Source organism: Aethalodelphis obliquidens, unplaced genomic scaffold (assembly GCF_003676395.1).
Source record: "Aethalodelphis obliquidens isolate GAN/ISIS:26980383/991018 unplaced genomic scaffold, ASM367639v1 scaffold20, whole genome shotgun sequence".
Taxonomy (NCBI): Eukaryota; Metazoa; Chordata; class Mammalia; order Artiodactyla; family Delphinidae; genus Aethalodelphis; species Aethalodelphis obliquidens.
The window spans coordinates 19,664,979-19,680,873 of NW_020837964.1; the positions used below are offsets into that span (position 1 = coordinate 19,664,979).

Below are 15,895 nucleotides of genomic sequence, written 5' to 3' on the forward strand. Positions count from 1 at the left end.
TAATAAATCTTACCTATGAGTATGACTATATGCTGTATCCTGTGAGTCCTCCTAGTGACTCCTCAGACCCGGGGAGGTGGGCGTCTGGGGGACTCCCGACACACCTGTCCTGAGCTGTGTAACTCTCGCTGACACTTTAGAAGCACGTGTATTCTCACTGAACACCTTGGAGCCAATGTACAACAACAATACCGTCAGCAAGGAGAGTGAACAGCTAATGAGGGTAATACTCTATGCCAGGCACTGTGTTGAGGCATCATTATATTATCTAATTGATTTCATTCTTACAGGAGTAGTCGCTATGAGACAGGTCCTGTTATTACTTCAGTTGCAGAGGAGGAAACTGAGGCTCAGTGAGGTGACATGGCTTGGCCAGGGTCGCATGGCTAGTGCGTGTGATGCCATGTCCCAGCCCAGGCTGTCTGCTCCAGGGGCCATGCCCTTGTTTGGCTCTATAGTATGCAGAGCTTTTTTGGCTTTAGGAAAACCACCCAGCCTTCAGATCTCAGCTCTGCTCTCTGACCTCCCCAGCTAGGTTACCCTCCATGGTGTAGGTTCTTCTGGCTCCTCTGTATCCTTTTTGTTTTGTTTTGTTTATTGTTTTTTGTTTTTTTTTGTGGTACCTGGGCCTCTCATTGTTGTGGCCTCTCCCGTTGCGGAGCACAGGCTCCGGACGCGCAGGCTCAGCGGCCATGGCTCACGGGCCCAGCCGCTCCGCGGCATGTGGGATCTTCCTGGACCGGGGCACGAACCCGTGTCCCCTGCATCGGCAGGTGGACTCTCAACCACTGCGCCACCAGGGAAGCCCTGTATCCTTATTTTGTACTACTTCTCGGGGTTTGAAAATATGTGTTGCTTTCTGTGATGACCTGATTAATGTCTGCTTCCCCAGTAAGTTTAAAGTTGAAAGCATGAAAGCAGGGCTGGGGTGGTTTTTCTCTTGCTGAATCCTTGGCACCTGGCACAGTGGGTGCTCAGTATTTGTTGAGTGACAGTGCCACAGATGGGGCACAGGTCAAGGCTGCCTGTGTCCCAGCCTCTGGTGGGCCTGAGTGGTACAGCATATGCTACTCAGGGGACAGGACCAGAGTGCTGAAGACCCAGAAGAAGGAGAGGGAGGTTGGGAGGAACAGGGAATGATTCACAGAGGAAGGGATATTTGAACTGGATTCTGAAGGATGTATAGGAGTTTTCCATGTAATGAAAGTTGAGGTGAAATGAGGTGAGGTGGGCATACTGGGCAGAACAACAGCATGAGCAAAGGCACAGAGGGGTAAAAGGTGGGGGGAGGTTACTCTTCAAGGGTCCCATGCATTGCTTTCCTTTGGTGTCTTGTGACCTGTGGCACCTACTCACATGGACTTGAAGGTCCACAGAGGGATCCGGATATTCTCAAAATCTTGGCCCCAAGAGCACCATTTACTTATTTATTTATTTTGGCTGTGCAGGGTCTTAGTTGCATCAGGCGGACTTCTTAGTTGCGGCATGCATGCGGGATCTAGTTCCCCCACCAGGGATCGATCCCGGACCCACTGTATTGCGAGCACAGAGTCTTACCCACTGGACCACCAGGGAAGTCCCAAGGGCACCATTTAAATCCTTTCCGGCACACACCTGCACAGCTTAGGGAGGCTACTAAAGAAACAGGACTCTGCCGTCAGTGTGCCCAACACAGAGATCAGAGGGAGGAAAGGGAGGCAGGGCACACTGCCAAGGTCGCTGGAGAGCCCCCAGACCGGAAGCTGGGTGCAAGCTGCAGCCTGAAGTGCAAGAAGCAGCCTCCCTCGTGGCTTCTCTCACCTCCCTGCCTTCCTGATGTGCTGGGCAGTAAGGGGCAGGGTGGAACACGTGGAGGGGGGATTGGGAGAACCCACTTGCCCTCGGGAGCTCCTGTGGCAGCAGGAGAAGTGGCGTGTGCATATGCTCGTATACAGGGGTGGGCAGAGTGGTTCTCAAGTCATTTCTCGAAGCTGCGCCTGGAGCCACATCTGCATGGAGTTGTGGCCTCGCAGGGAGGGTTGCTCCACTATTTTGGCCCACCCTGGGCGCCCAAATCTTGACTCTCTCCCTGATCCCACCCCTAACACGAGCCTTCACAGAGCTCAGAACTGAGGAGCAGCAGCTCTCTGATGTTTTCTTTCCTGACAGGTGTTAACGGAGCCCGTGCCCAAGTGGAGAAATGTCCGAGGCCATAATCCTCTGGTGAGTGTGTTGTTCTATGCGTGAACCGCCAGCTGCCCCTTAAGTGTGCAGGAGCAGCGCTGCTGGTGCCTGAGCCTGCACCCTGTCCAGACGTGTCCTTGCTCTTCGCTGGGTGGTGGGGGAGAGGGAGGGGACAAAGGGAAAATGGCCGCATGTCGATGGTCTGAGGTCAAGGTTCTTTGAGGCCTGGCTGGGCATGTAAGGAGCCCAGGGACCTCCTGTCAGCTATCCCAAACTATCCCAAGTGGTCGGCCCCAGCTACCGGAGGGTCCTTCTCCTGCTGCTCATTCTTACCCCACCCTCCCCTAGAAGAAACCCAGGTCTCCTCAGGCCTAGCCCCCCAGGACCTGTCCCTAAGTAACTAGCTTCCTTGGTAAACCTCTGATTGGGGTTTGCACTTGCCAATGCCCAGGGGCTGCCTCATGCTCACCCTGAAGCTACCAGTCTGCTTTCCCAAGGGTGGACCTAGCAAGTAGGGGCTGTAATGTGCCTGTGCCCCTCCCACCTCCTTCCCGTTCAGAAGGCTCAACTCTGGCTGCTTGAAAGAGGTGGGTGGAGTCTGGGTCCTGTAAGAGTGAGCTCAAGAAAGGGATGCTGGTTCTGGGCTCCTGTCCCATGATGGAGGAACGATTAGTTTCGTTTTTCAGGTAAGGAAACCATGGCTGAAATAGGTTGCCCAAGGTCACACAGCTGGTAAATGACAGATCTAGGTTTGAACCTTGGACTAGGGGGAGCCTGTGCTGTCCCGTCATTTCTAGCAACACAAATGACATCTCCTTGTGTGGGTCTTTAGACTCTGAGTTCCACTAAGGGCAGGGACTGTGTCTCATTTGGCTCACCGTTTTTTGCTAGAACATAGCACAGTGCTGAGCACTTAGTAGGTGCTTGTTCACTGATTGATTCAGCCAGTATTCATTGCATGCCTGCCATGTGCCAAACACTATTCTAGACGCTGGGGCGGTGAGCACCTCGAAGCTTCTGCTCTGCTGGCCCCAATATCCCAGTGTGGGGAGGCAGAAGGCAATTAAAAAGTGTGTGATATGGCCGGTGGTGACAGGAGCTAAGAAGGCATCTAAAGCAGGTAGAAGGATATTATTTAAATAAGGCAAAACCTCTCAGAGCTTTTGAATAAAGAATCCCAGAGACGGGAAAAGAGTTTCACCTCTCAGCAAGGGGGAGAGGATGGAATGCCAGTCGTGGGCATACAAGGAAGCTCAGAAACATTCCTGTCTTCTAGGAAACCCAGAGGAACCAGGGCTGGATTGTTATGTAAGACAACTAGAGTTGCAGACGTTAGGGGTTAGAGGTGACTTTCACAGGACCCAGTCCCAGTCTCAGAAGTCTGAGTATCCGTGGCACAAAGAGCATTGCCAATGACAGTTTTATAATTAAAAAAAAAACAATAGAATTAGATATTTTTACACAAGTTTCCACTCTAGACAGAGGAGCAAGATTGATAGTTCTGTGAAAAGTCTCAGGTCATCACTTTATCTGAATTGGTTTTCTGATGCAGAAAGGTCTTTTTTTCTGCAGCTGTCAGGCAAGAGGGAGTGTTTCTCCTAACTTTTCTGAGATTCTTTCACCCGCAGTTAGGAGTTAGCAGTTTTCAATGCAGAGCACCGGAGTTCCATTAGTTAGCACCAAGAGAAAAAGAAGCAAAAATGTGGAAAAGAGCAGAATAGGATTTTTTTTTTTTTTTTTTTTTTTTTTGGGGTACGGGGGCCTCTCACTGCTGTGGCCTCTCCTGTTGCGGAGCACAGGCTCCGGATGCGCAGGCTCAGTGGCCACGGCTCACGGGTGCAGCCGCTCCGCGGCATGTGGGATCTTCCTGGACCGGGGCATGAACCCGTGTCCCCTGCCTGCATTGGCAGGCGGACTCTCAGCCACTGTGCCACCAAGGAAGCCCCAGAATGGGATTATTAGCAAGTGGAACATGGAGGAAGTATTTTGTATCTACACGCGGTAGAGAGTGATTGAGGAGGTGGATTCTGTTTTAAAGAGGATGGTTGGGAAGGCATCTCTGACAAAGTGACATTTGAGCAGAAACCTAAACAAAGCTTGGGAGGGAGCAGTGCAGGTGTCTGGGGGAGAGTGTTCAGACAGAAGGCACAGCAGGTGCAAAGGCCCTGAGTTGAAATCACACTTGTGTGTTTGGGTAACAGTAAGGAAGCTCATGTGGTTGGAAGCTCACAGAGCCAAAGAAAGAATGGTTGGAGACAAGAGAAGATGGAAGTGATTGTCTAGGGCCCTGTGGGCCTTGGTAAGGGCTTTGGATTTCATTGTGAATGCAGTGGGAAGCCAGGGAGAGTCCTGAACAGGGGAGTGATGATAACTGGCTCCTGTAGTATAACAGGCTCACTGGTTGCCGGATAGAGAGCAGGCTGTAGGGGCTCAGTGAAAATGATTGAATGCCTGAATGAATGCTCCCTGGGACTTTATATAGGCTTCTATTATAGCTGTTCCCAGGCTGTCCTGTAACTGCTCCAGTGTCTGTCTCTGTCCACTCTGTGACCGGGCTGGGAGTCCTACAGATAGAGCACTGCATTCTCCCCTCTTTAGGGTCTGATGTACCAGGACGCCTGTCGATGGGGCCTCACGCTGCAGACATATGTGCAGCTCACCATGCTGGACCAGCACACTCGTCCTCAGGTACATTTCAGATGCTTGGTTTCAACCTTCTTTTTTTTTTTTTTTTTTGTGGTACGCAGGCCTCTCACTGTTGTGGCCTCTTCTGTTGCGGAGCACAGGCTCCGGACGCGCAGGCTCAGCGGCCATGGCTCACGGGCCCAGCTGCTCTGCGGCATGTGGGATTTTCCCGGACCGGGGCACGAACCCGTGTCCCCTGCATTGGCAGGCGGACTCTCAACCACTGCGCAACCAGGGAAGCCCATGGTTTCAACCTTCTTAAACACAGTTTTCTTCAAATGAGTGGCATGTGGTTGCCAGGAAGGGAAACCTCACAAGGAAGCCCCACTGGGCCTTCAGAGCTGCTCAGCCTTCTCTGTCTCTGGGGTGAAGGTCTCTGTTCCTACAGCTCTCTGAGGACCAGCCTCCAGTGCCCCCACCCACCAACCTCAGCTAGCCAAGAACTTGCTATGATGCCATGTAAGCCCGAGTCTTCATGACCCGATCGCTCCTGGGCTCAACTCCCTTTAACTCAGCTCTTCTCAAAGTGTGGTCCCTGTACTAGGAGCAGCGGCAGCACCTGGAAACTTGTTAGGAATGCACATTTTCTGGCCCCATCCTGGATCTGCTGAATCAGAAATTCTGAGGTGAGGCCCAGCAATCTGGGTTTTATCAGGCTCTCCAGGTGATTTTAACATATCCCTTATTTGTTTGCATGAGAGCTGCTGATCTAACCTTCACAAGGCTTGTTCACATTCTCAGTTCAGGTTCTTGAGAGAAGAATCTGATTGGCTCAGCTTGGGTCAGGTGTCCAGCCCTGGTCCAGTCAGGTATTGGGGCAGGTCACAAACACGGCCACTTAGGCCCCTTCCATCAGCAGGGTGTGAATAGGGGCAGAGTCTCTTAGAAGAAAGGCTGACTGAGAGATCCGATTGGCACCCGTGGTTCAGAATGGCAAGTACCACCTAAGAGACTGGCTTTGGAGGCTCTCCTTGAAGGAGACAGGAGATCCATCGGCCAGTTTCTCTGACACAGCCATTCAGTGGTTTGATGCAAGGCTGGGCACTTGCAGCCGTAGCTGTCATTCTTCTACAAATCTGTGTCTTTTAATAATAGAAAAAGATATGAGCAGAACCATATAAATTTCTATCTCCCCAAAAATCTGTCTAAAAGATCCATGTCAGAGTATGGTCTGAGGTTGGCCTGCAACCTGCTTCTCCTGGGTGGGCACTCGATTGCAAATGTAAATTGTATCTAGTATATCTGAATATAACGGGCTGTGTGTGTGTTCCTCTCTTTAAGGAAATCTATCAGGAAGGAGGCAGAGAAAGAGAGATGGACAAACTAGGAAAGAGGAGGAGAAGGAGAGAGGGATAAATGGGGAACTAGCAAAAGATGGGCAGCAGAGAGTCATAAGTAAGGAGAGGACTGAAAAACAGAAAAGAAGGCAGATGGACAGATAGACAAATAGGAGAGTCAGGAAATTCCTGGGTTATGGCTTTAAATCAGCCTCCGATTTGCTGGTCCAGGCCCCATTGGATGCTGTGGGCCAGGCTGAGTGAGAGCAGTGTTTGTCCACTTGGTGTCAAGAGTAAGAGCACCTCCGGCTTCCCAATGGGACACTGGACAAAGGGAAAGGCCTTCTGTGGAGGGTGTGTGCATGCTGGCAGAGAGGGGCCATGTCAGTGTCGTCCTCCCTCTTCCTGGGCACAGTCCTTTCCAGTTTTGAAGGGCTGCAGTGATCCCCAGCCAGCCCTGTGAGGAGGCGGCAAGGTTGGCAGGCATGCTGGTGGGGTTCCATAAAGCCACAGCCCAGCTCTCTCGGAGCTGTGCCTCCGCTTAAGCAAATGCATCCTATTTAGGTCCATGATAATCACCACGCTTTGTGCTTGCCACCACTTTCCCGGGGGGCACTTCCCCAAACCCACAGTCCAGTGGAGCCTCACCCCTCCTGTGAAGGAGGCTGCTGCTGACAGGCCCTCCACCCGGCCTTGCTGCACTGACCACTGAGATTCAGGGTATGGTGTGGGGAGGGTCCAGGGCCCAGGGAGCCTAACGTGGGACACACGGTTCTCTGGTGTCCACCTCCCTCTCCTGAGGCTTCTCAATTCTTGTATTCAGCATAGACCATAGGCAGGGGGAGCAACAGGCATTCTTCAAGGCTTCCTGACCCCTTCCTCTTTGCCTGAGTTAGTGAATCACTTTTTGTTTTCTTGTAGACATTGCCTGTACGGTTGATGGAGCGGTCAATTCACAGCGCAAGATACGTTTTTGTAGAAAACTTGTATAGAAGGTACCGTAGTTTGCACAATCGATAATTTATTAAACCATTACATTTTTAAAAATGAAATTGAAACTTATTTATCTAATTGACACATACTGAGTACCTACTGTGTTGCCACAGTAACACTGTGTAACAACCAACCACAAGGCCTCAGTGACAGACAGCTCTCCGCGCTGATGGCTCGGCTGTCCAGGGCGGCCGGCCCGGCGGCTCTGCTGACCTTGGCTGGCTCAATGATATGTCCAGGGGTTGGCTGGTCTGGGGTGGCCCATTGAGGGTGACTGGGGTGACTCATCTCTCATCTGCTTGCTGATCCTCCTTCTGGGACCGGCAAGCTGGCCTGGGCATTCACATCTCATGGCTATAGCAGATCAAAAGCACCGTAGTTCTTTTCAGGTCTCTGCTTCATGTTCGCTAACATCCATTGGCCAGAGCAGGTCACACCAGCCCACCCCAGTCTGAGAGGGGGCAGGGCCCTGTGGGTTACATGGCAAAGTGGGAGGAGACAGGGAGGGGTGAAGAGTCAGAGCGACCAGAGCCATCAGTCCAGCAGTGTGCATGCTATTTGTTGTGGTTTCACTCACAGCTGTCTTCTGCCCTCGTGGGAGCAGACTCTGTCACACAGACCTAGCTGGGGGGGCTTCTGGTGGCCCTCAGTGCTGTGGCCTCAGAGGTGTGGGGTCCTCCACTCCTGCGCTCAGTTGACTGCTGATGTTTGGGGGTCTTGGGGAATGGGCTGCAGCTTCTTCTCTGCGTCTCCCTTCTTGGTAGCTTTGAGCTTCACTCCCTCACAGAGCTGGTCCTGATATCTGCCTTCCACTCTCTACACCCTGCCTCCCTGTTCCCTCCCATCTGCAGCTGTGGTCCCAGCCTCCCTGTCTAGGTGGGTTGAGCCTCTCATTCTTTTTTTTTCTGTTATTTATTTTTGGCTGCGTTGGGTCTTCGCTGTTGTGCGTGGACTTTCTCTAGTTGTGGCGAGCGTGGGGCTACTCTTAGTTGCAGTGTGTGGGCTTCTCATTGCGGTGGCTTCTCTTTGTTGTGGAGCACCGGCTCTAGGGCGCACGGGCTTTAGTAGTTGTGGCTCGCGGGCTCTAGAACTCAGGCTCAGTAGTTGTGGCGCGCAGGCTTAGTTGCTCCGTGGCACGTGGGATCTTCCCGGACCAAGGCTCAAACCCACGTCCCCTGCCTTGGCAGGTGGATTCTTAAGCACTACGCCACCAGGGAAGCCCCTCTTGTTACTCTTAATTACTTCTTTCTGTTGGTTTTCTTCGTGGTATTCAAGACAACTTCTAATTAGGTTGAACCGTATGAAATTATTAGCACTTGACCAATTTTGACCTACAAAAATGGCAGTTTTGGGCTTCCCAAAGGGGGGCCCAGGGGGGCCAGGCCATCCGCCACTTTGGTTTCAGGGAGATGAGAGAAGGCAGTGCTCCTCAAACCCTTTCCCTGAAGTCTCCAAAGGCAGAGAAACGCTCACCCAGGCGGCCGCTTCCCTGCAGGTTTTCCCAGCCTGCGTACCCGAAGCAGCCGGCTAACTAACTGGAAATTTCTTTGAAGACTTCTCTTCGAAGTCTTTGCATTCTATCCCATAACATATCCCTGTGATTGTAACAACTGGTGTGCTCAGCATGTGGCTGGGAGTCCCCCTCACTCAGCCACACTCCCCAGAGAGCCCGAGTTTGGGCGGCAGAGATCCAAGGGCAGGGACACCAAGAGGCACCTTCCCAGTGCAGGCCATTCACTTGTGGGACTGGTCCAGCTTACCTGAGAGTAGGCACGGCTCATGTGGTTGAGGGGCAGGGCAGGGACCCGTGGGCAGGAGCTACAGTCGTTGTCCTTCCGTTTGAGCCCTCCAGGCAGCACTGAGCTGGGCACTGTTGACCGCGTTTGGCAGACCAGGAACCACGTGGGGTTCGAAGGCCTTGCTCCTTCCTGGTTGGGCAGGAAACTGACCAGGGGGCTGACCTGCACACTGCTCTGTGGGGCAGCAGTGAAGGAGGAAGTGGTGAGACATCTAGATTTCTCTCTGTAAGGCCAGAGGCTTCAGGCCCAGGGGAGTTCCCAGTGTGCTGGCTCCGGGGGACCAGGCCTCTGCCCCTTTCCACCCAGGCCCTACACTCAGCTTCTCCCACAGACTCCATGCATCTTGTTAATGCACCCATGCTGCTTCCAGGGTGGGGCCCGAGAGCCTGCATTTGTAGCAGAAAAGCACCCTGGGTAGCTATCATCCTGCTGGTTGGCGTCACACTTGGAGGGGCAGCCTCCGAAGAAGGCAGCAGCCAGGTGGCCCGCAAGGGGCCGTCTGTGCCAATCATGGTCCTTTCCCCTGGGAGTTTTGCCCCGTGGCTTCCTTGGGGCCTCACCTGGGCCTTAGGGGTCGTTGAAAGCAAGACCTGCGGGCTGTCTTTGTGGGGGTCCGTGGGGCAGGTGGCCAGCCAGAGTGAAAGTTCTTCGTGGAGCAGGATTTCCTCAGCTTCCTGCACCACCTGCAGTTTCTTCATTTCACATTTGTGGCTTCAGATTTTGGTTGTTGGGGGTTTTGTTGTATTACCTTTGTTTTCAGGGTCTCTGGGTGTATTCCTAGGTCAGGAGTGAGGCAGCTGTAGGCCAAAGGTTTTCTTTTTGGAGGCACAGTAAACGGTATTTCTAGCCAGAGCTAAAGAAGTGACAGGTGGGAGGAAGGGTAGGATGTGGGCTTTCTTCTTGGTCACTTTCATTAGAAACCCAGCTTCTCTCCATGCAGTGGGCCTTCCACAGTGAAGTGGTGCTGCGAAAGTAGATGTTTCCATGCCCCCCAAATACAGATTACCATCATTTTGAGCCTAAACCAAATGACGCCTAGAACTGGGTTTGGCTGGATCCTTTGCTCATAGCCAGAATAGGATGTTTTGGTTCCCACCTGTGGAAGTTCAGCTGGGTACTGGGAACCACAAGATGGCTTGTGTTGGGTGTCAGCTCTTGCCTGGGAGCTTGTGTGGGGACAGCCCTTACACAGCCCTTACACAAGTGCATGGTTGCTGCCCCTTCAGCCTTGGGGTTGGCCCTTCTCTCTTTCACAGAAGCCCTTGCAGCCTTGGCTTGGAATCTGGAGGGACTGGGATGGAAGGAAGTACGGTAGGCGTGGCTTTGCTGTCTGCAGTTGCAGGCTCGGGTGCCCAGAAAAGCCCACATTCTGCAATTCTGCATCCCCCAAAGCCAGACTTCTGGAAGGGCTTTCTTGCCTTTTGGGCCTTGGACAAGTGAGGAGCTACTCCAGGGAGAGACCCGCCTCTTCCGCCCGCATCCTCACCCCAGCGAGTTTGGGGTGGGCAGAACATACATGCAATTATGCCACCAGGGGTTAATTGCCAACAAGGAAGATTCTGGTTCCACAGTCTCCTTAAAGACTTAAAGAACCAGAAGGACTTCTGAGGTGTGGGCACTGTGCTGGAATGAACAGCTGAAGGTGGCGAGAAAGACTCAGGCAGCTAAAGCGGCCATGCAGGCCACTGTGTGGCCCGACCCTGTGGGCTAATTGAACACAAAGGTTTCACAGGATTGCCTGGTTGGTGTTCTCTAAGAACAGAAGGAAGGGAATTGCATGGGGCCCAGCTGGGGAAGTGACACACTGACTCACCTGGGGCTGCGGGTTGTGGACATCCATTAAGGCCCTGCGTTTGGAACAACAGGCGGGTCCTCTTGCTGCCCTGATGGGCCCTGGGGCTTGGACTCCTCCTCACTCTAGGCCAGACTGGGGACTCACTGCCTGTGTCATGGGCCTGCGAGCGGTGGCTTTCCTCAGGCTGAGGCTAGAGAGACACTGGACGGGCCCAGGGGCAGCCCCCTCAGCTGACAGACGGGGCAGGTGGGGTTGGGGCACGTGGTGCAGCCAGGAGCGTATGGGTTTGGGGGCCGCCGAGAGCCAGGCTTCAGTCCCTGGCTCAGGGCTGGGCTGAGCTTCTCTGGGCCTCAGTTTTCCTCATCTATAACTTGGGGCTAAAATTGACCTCACAAGGTCTTGTGAGAAACAAAAGAATGTCATGTGCACAAGGAGGCTGGCATTTGAGTGTGTGATTTCAGTTTCAGCCCGTGCTCTCTGGGCCTCGGGGAGGGCGGCAGCAAACCGTGCCAAACAAAACAGCAGGATTCGTGTGGACTCGTGACCTCAATTTTGCCCCCCTAGGATAAGGGGAAGGCACCATGAAACCCCCTCAGTCCACCGTTGGTGGGTCTGCAGAGAGGTGCTGCCCTCCGTGTGTTCTGTGGAAATAAAAGCAGTGCCTTGGTGGTGGTGCTGGGCGCCCCATTCTCGAGGCAGACAAAGGAGGAGCCGGGCAGATTCCTAGGAGGAAAACTGCAGATACAGATAAAACAGCGCCCGCTGCCTGACATGCCTCAGAATCATGGAAGGCAGCTTCCGTTTCCTCACTCCGCTCAGCCGGTGGCCAGTTGTCCTGGACCCCCCAGCACATGGCTCCTGGCAGTCTTGGAAGGGTTTTCTGGAGGTCTGCCTGCCGACCCTGCCCTCAGGGAGGCTGCCCCGGAGCCGTCTAGAGGACCTCTAAGGAGAGCATCGGGAAGGGAGGACCTGCTTCCTCCCGGGTTTGCCTGGGCCAGGTGAGAATGGGAGGTTCCTGAGCCACCCAGGAGGTGTCCTAAGACCACCTGGGGCCGATTTCCAGCAGAGCAGCGGCTCTCAGGCCCCAACACTTTTTGTGGTGTCAGTTGGTTTGGTTTTAGTTAACACTGTGCTACCTATGTCCTGAATTGTGACTCAGTTCGGTGGCCACAGCTAAGGGTATCCTCCCAGCTCTGGGATTTGACAGAACCTCCCTTGAGCCTTACAGACACCGGTGAAGTCCTCTGGGGCAGTCTCACACCAGCTGTCCAGCGTTCATGACGTGGGAGGCTATTGGGCAACTTTCCCTCCATGTGTGCTGCTCACTGGCCCTCACCCTTGAGTTGCCAGTCTGTGCTGTGTGCCCAGGCTGCGTGTTCGGTGGAGCGAGTGGGGCTGATCAGCAGCTTCTTTTTGGCAAATCCTCATTCCCTCGGAGTCAGCTTTGTTCCAGAGAAGGAAAACATGTCAAGAAGAGTGGTTTGGTGTCTGAATATCAAATACTCTCAGCTGCAGCTAACTGCAGCCCAGCTCAAAGTAGCCTGAACACTGAGGTTGTCACGGGCTGTCTTAACAGCAGGCTTTGGTGTTGGTTTCATTCGGTGGCCCTAGTGCTGTTTCTCTCTGTTTTCCTACTGTCTTGTTTGTGTCCTCAATATGAGTCCCTCTTGGTGACACAACGCCTGTGGCAGAACCGGGCTTCTCATTGCTGGCCAGAGGGTGGATGTCTTGCCAGTGGCTCTCCTCTAAGCATGAGGAGCAAACCTCCCTCATGTCTCACTGGTCAGGTTGGGCCCTTTGGCCTGGGCTGATCAACTCAGCCTGGCCAGCGGAGAGGACGTCCCTCAGACCAGTTGGTTTGCTCTGAAGCTTGGGCTGCGGTCAGGTTTCCCTGAACACTCAGGCCTGTGGGATGGACCCTGAATAGACCATGGGCTACTTTTAAGGAGGTAGGAGGAAAGAATTGGGGGATGGGCAACCATATGAGCTGTGATCGCAAAGTTGTTACCTTTAGTATCTGAATTTTGGTCCCTTCTGCAATGTCCTGGGACTTCCTCCCTCTCCCCTCCCCTACAAAGCCTCCCCGACTTATTCGTGGGGGCGGGTGCTGGTCCTCACACGTTAGTCTGCTCTGGTCTCCCTGCTGAAGTCTGATGCCTGAGACCCCTCAAGGCGCCGACAACTGCCCGTCTGCCCCTGCTGTTCTCCCGGGCACCCTGCATTTTCCTGCTGCTCTGCCAGGCACAGCTCTTCTGCGCTGAGGGCGTCTGGTGGTCTCAGGGACTAGGGGAGGATGTCCCCCTCCAGTCTGTGCCCCGCCCCATCGTTTGGGCCCCCAGGCAGGGCTGCTTGAGCTTGTCATCTTCAGAGCGCCTTCCTCCACGCCCATCCTGCCCCCTCACCCAGGTGGGAGTCAGTTCACCACCCGTGGCAGGGGCAGCTGCAAACCACCCACTCCACTGGCCTCTTTTCCCCGCCTTCCCTTCTTTAGTCAGCAGTCAGAAGACCCCCAGCTGCACACAGCTCAGGCACCTTCACTCGCCCGTAGCCCGCCTTGCCAAACCCAGTTCTGAGTGGATCCAAGATGATATTCAAGACGGGTGGAGGATGTTGAAAGGAATTCCTCTCCTGGGCCTTTGAGGGTCACCCCACAGCTGCCTGGTTTGTTTCCTCCAGCTGCTGCCCCTCCTCCCGCTCTTCCCTGCTCATTTCCTCCAGGGCAGAGGACAGACGCCAGGTCTCTCTCACTTGTGGGCTTCTTCTTCCTTTCTTTCTTTTTCAGTTATTACTTAAAATATGTAGTAATTTCCCCCCCCCACCCCCGCCCCGAATTGAAAACTAGTATGTTGTTAAATTTTGGAAAATACAGAAAGAGATAAAGAAAAAAATGTCTCCCATAATCCTACAGTTCAGAGGAAAGCACTGTTAACCTTTTGGTGGTTTTCTTTCCAGTCTCCTTTCAAAATGTGTGGATGAATACTCTTGAAAGTATGGTTGGGTCGTGCTATATGCACAGTTTTATATCCTCCTGTTTTCATTGAATAATGAGAATTTGATTGTGAGCATTTTCCACGTCATTAAATATTATTTTATAGCATCGTCTTTCAGTTGCTGTGTGGTTTTCTGTTAGATAGATGTACCATGATTTAGTTTTTCATTATTTTTTAAATAGTGCTACGGAGGGCATCCACGATTGTTTCCACAAAATAAATTTCTAGAGGTGAAACGGGTTTGCTGTTCCACCTCCCAGCCTGAGCGCTGTCCGTGTTCTCAGGGGACAGGCTTCACAGCCCCTTCCTTGGTTTGGAGTTCAAATCCCAAATGAATTCTCCCCTCGGGCAGTGCCAAGATACTCGCTGCATTATACCATCGACCGTCCCTGGGCAGCGGGAGGTCGGGAGGTTTCGGGTCCTTGTCATCACTACCCGCTCAGTATCACGTGATTACACTATGTCATGGTTCCCTTGGCAGTGCCCTTTCAATAAAGGCAGTGCCCAGATGTTTTGGGGGAACGGCACAGCCCAGGAACTTTCTCATGGGGTAATAAAACCCTTATAACTCTCGTTCCAGTGGGAAGATGCCTGAAGTGGACTATGTGGTCCTGTCGGAATGGTTTGACTGGATTGTGAAGAACATCGACGTGTCCATTGACTTGATAGGTGAGACAGTCCCTCCCTGGCCTCCCTCCCCTGGGCCCAGTGAGGAGGTGGTTGGCTGGGCCTCAAGCAGCAGGGGCGGTGGGCAGGGCCCTCACCATAAGCAATTCTTCCCCTGCCTTGACTCAGCCTTCTCCCAAAGGGCAGATAGAATCTGGGGCTTTTGGTCCCTCCTGGAGAAGCACCCTGGCCAGTTCCTCAAACTGCTTTCCCCTCGGTCCCTTGTGATATGATGGGTTTTTTCTAGTTTGTAAAGGAGGGAGGAGGGACAGAACCTGGACCGTTACTGAGACGGGCCGGGTGCCAGGCCCTGTGCTAAGCTCTGGCAATGTACGGAACCTGTTCAGCTTCACAGTGACCCTGTGGGGCTGGTGATGTGGAAAGAGAATGAAAGTCAGGATGAGGGTCAAGAAGCCTGTTTGGCCACACAGCTGGTCTGCCTCTCCTGCTCAGGGCTGCTGGTAGATGTTTCTCTCCACGCCTTGCCCACACGCCTTCCTTCCCCCTACCCCTCACTTTCACTTCCAAGCCATGAACAGAGTAATTAAAGCCACATATATGTTTTTTAAAATCTTAGTTTATCTCCAGACCACTCCTGAGACCTGTTACCAGAGGCTAAAGATGAGATGCCGGGAAGAGGAGAAGGTCATTCCACTGGTAAGAGCCCCTTTAACCTGGGGAAAGGTGCAACTTCATCCTGTCCTGGCCCCACCCTCTGTGAGATCATTGTGCTGTTGTTTCAGGGAGAGAAACAGGAACTGAGCACGTTGGAGGGTGAACTCTGACTTCCTCTGAGCTGGAGACCCTGTGCGGTGTCCAGGTCTGCTTCACTTCCTGTGGCCCCAGACTCAGTGGTGGGCACCCCTGGGGCTCAGAGGCGTCCCTTCTCCTGTTCCCACCCAGGTGTCCCCAGGACTTGTTTGGTCCACCTCCTGAAAATTGCTTGCCTTTGTGCCGTCCCCTGGATCCTCGCTAGGACGTGCCCACTTGCTCGCTGTTGCATTGCCAGTGCTTGGCACAGTGCCTGGCTGGGAGGTGAAACTCACTAGTGTCTGCTCAGTGCCTCACCCTTCTGGGTTCTGGCTCAGGGCCACATCAGCTCTAGTCAGGGCTGTCTAACAGGCTTGGACTGCTCTCCTTGCCCTGGTCTCTCACTATCTGCATCCCCCTCAGAAATCCATCCTCCACACTGCTGCTTGGGTGATGTTCCCAGTACAGAACACCACGCATGCAATCCCCTAACCCCACCCTCTTCGGTGCCTCACCACTGTCTAGGATAAAGTCCCCACTTGCAGATGCCATCCGAGATCCTGCGTGATTGGCTTCATCCCCTTCCACTCCCTGCCTTTCATGCTCTGGCCATAAAGAGCTAGTTGTGGCTACACATGCTCTCTCTCTCTCTCTTCTCCTCTCTCCCCCTCCCCTCCCCCCTCCCCTTTCCCCTTTCCCCCTCCCCTTTCCCCTTTCCCCCTCCCTTTCCCCTTTCCCCCTCCCTTCTCCCCCCTCCCCCTCCCCTCTCCCCCCTCC

General features: G+C 53.5%; 1 protein-coding gene across 4 annotated transcripts in view; it reads left to right on the forward strand.

Moving 5' to 3' along the window:
- Nucleotides 1-15,895, forward strand: part of TK2 (thymidine kinase 2) — a 29,012-nt gene that overhangs the window by 6,081 nt on the left and 7,036 nt on the right. For 2 of the 4 annotated variants that reach the window (XR_003435476.1, XM_027119701.1), the window contains exons 4-8: nt 2,149-2,202; nt 4,762-4,851; nt 7,047-7,120; nt 14,283-14,371; nt 14,946-15,025. Coding sequence is in view for 3 of the 4 variants with exons in the window: in XM_027119701.1 (XP_026975502.1) it covers nt 2,149-2,202; nt 4,762-4,851; nt 7,047-7,120; nt 14,283-14,371; nt 14,946-15,025 (387 nt within the window). In the remaining variant the exon portion in view is untranslated. Of the gene's footprint in view, nt 1-2,148; nt 2,203-4,761; nt 4,852-7,046; nt 7,121-14,282; nt 14,372-14,945; nt 15,026-15,111; nt 15,189-15,895 lie in introns of all 4 variants that reach the window. The other 2 variants (XM_027119703.1, XM_027119702.1) reach the window with 2 other exon arrangements.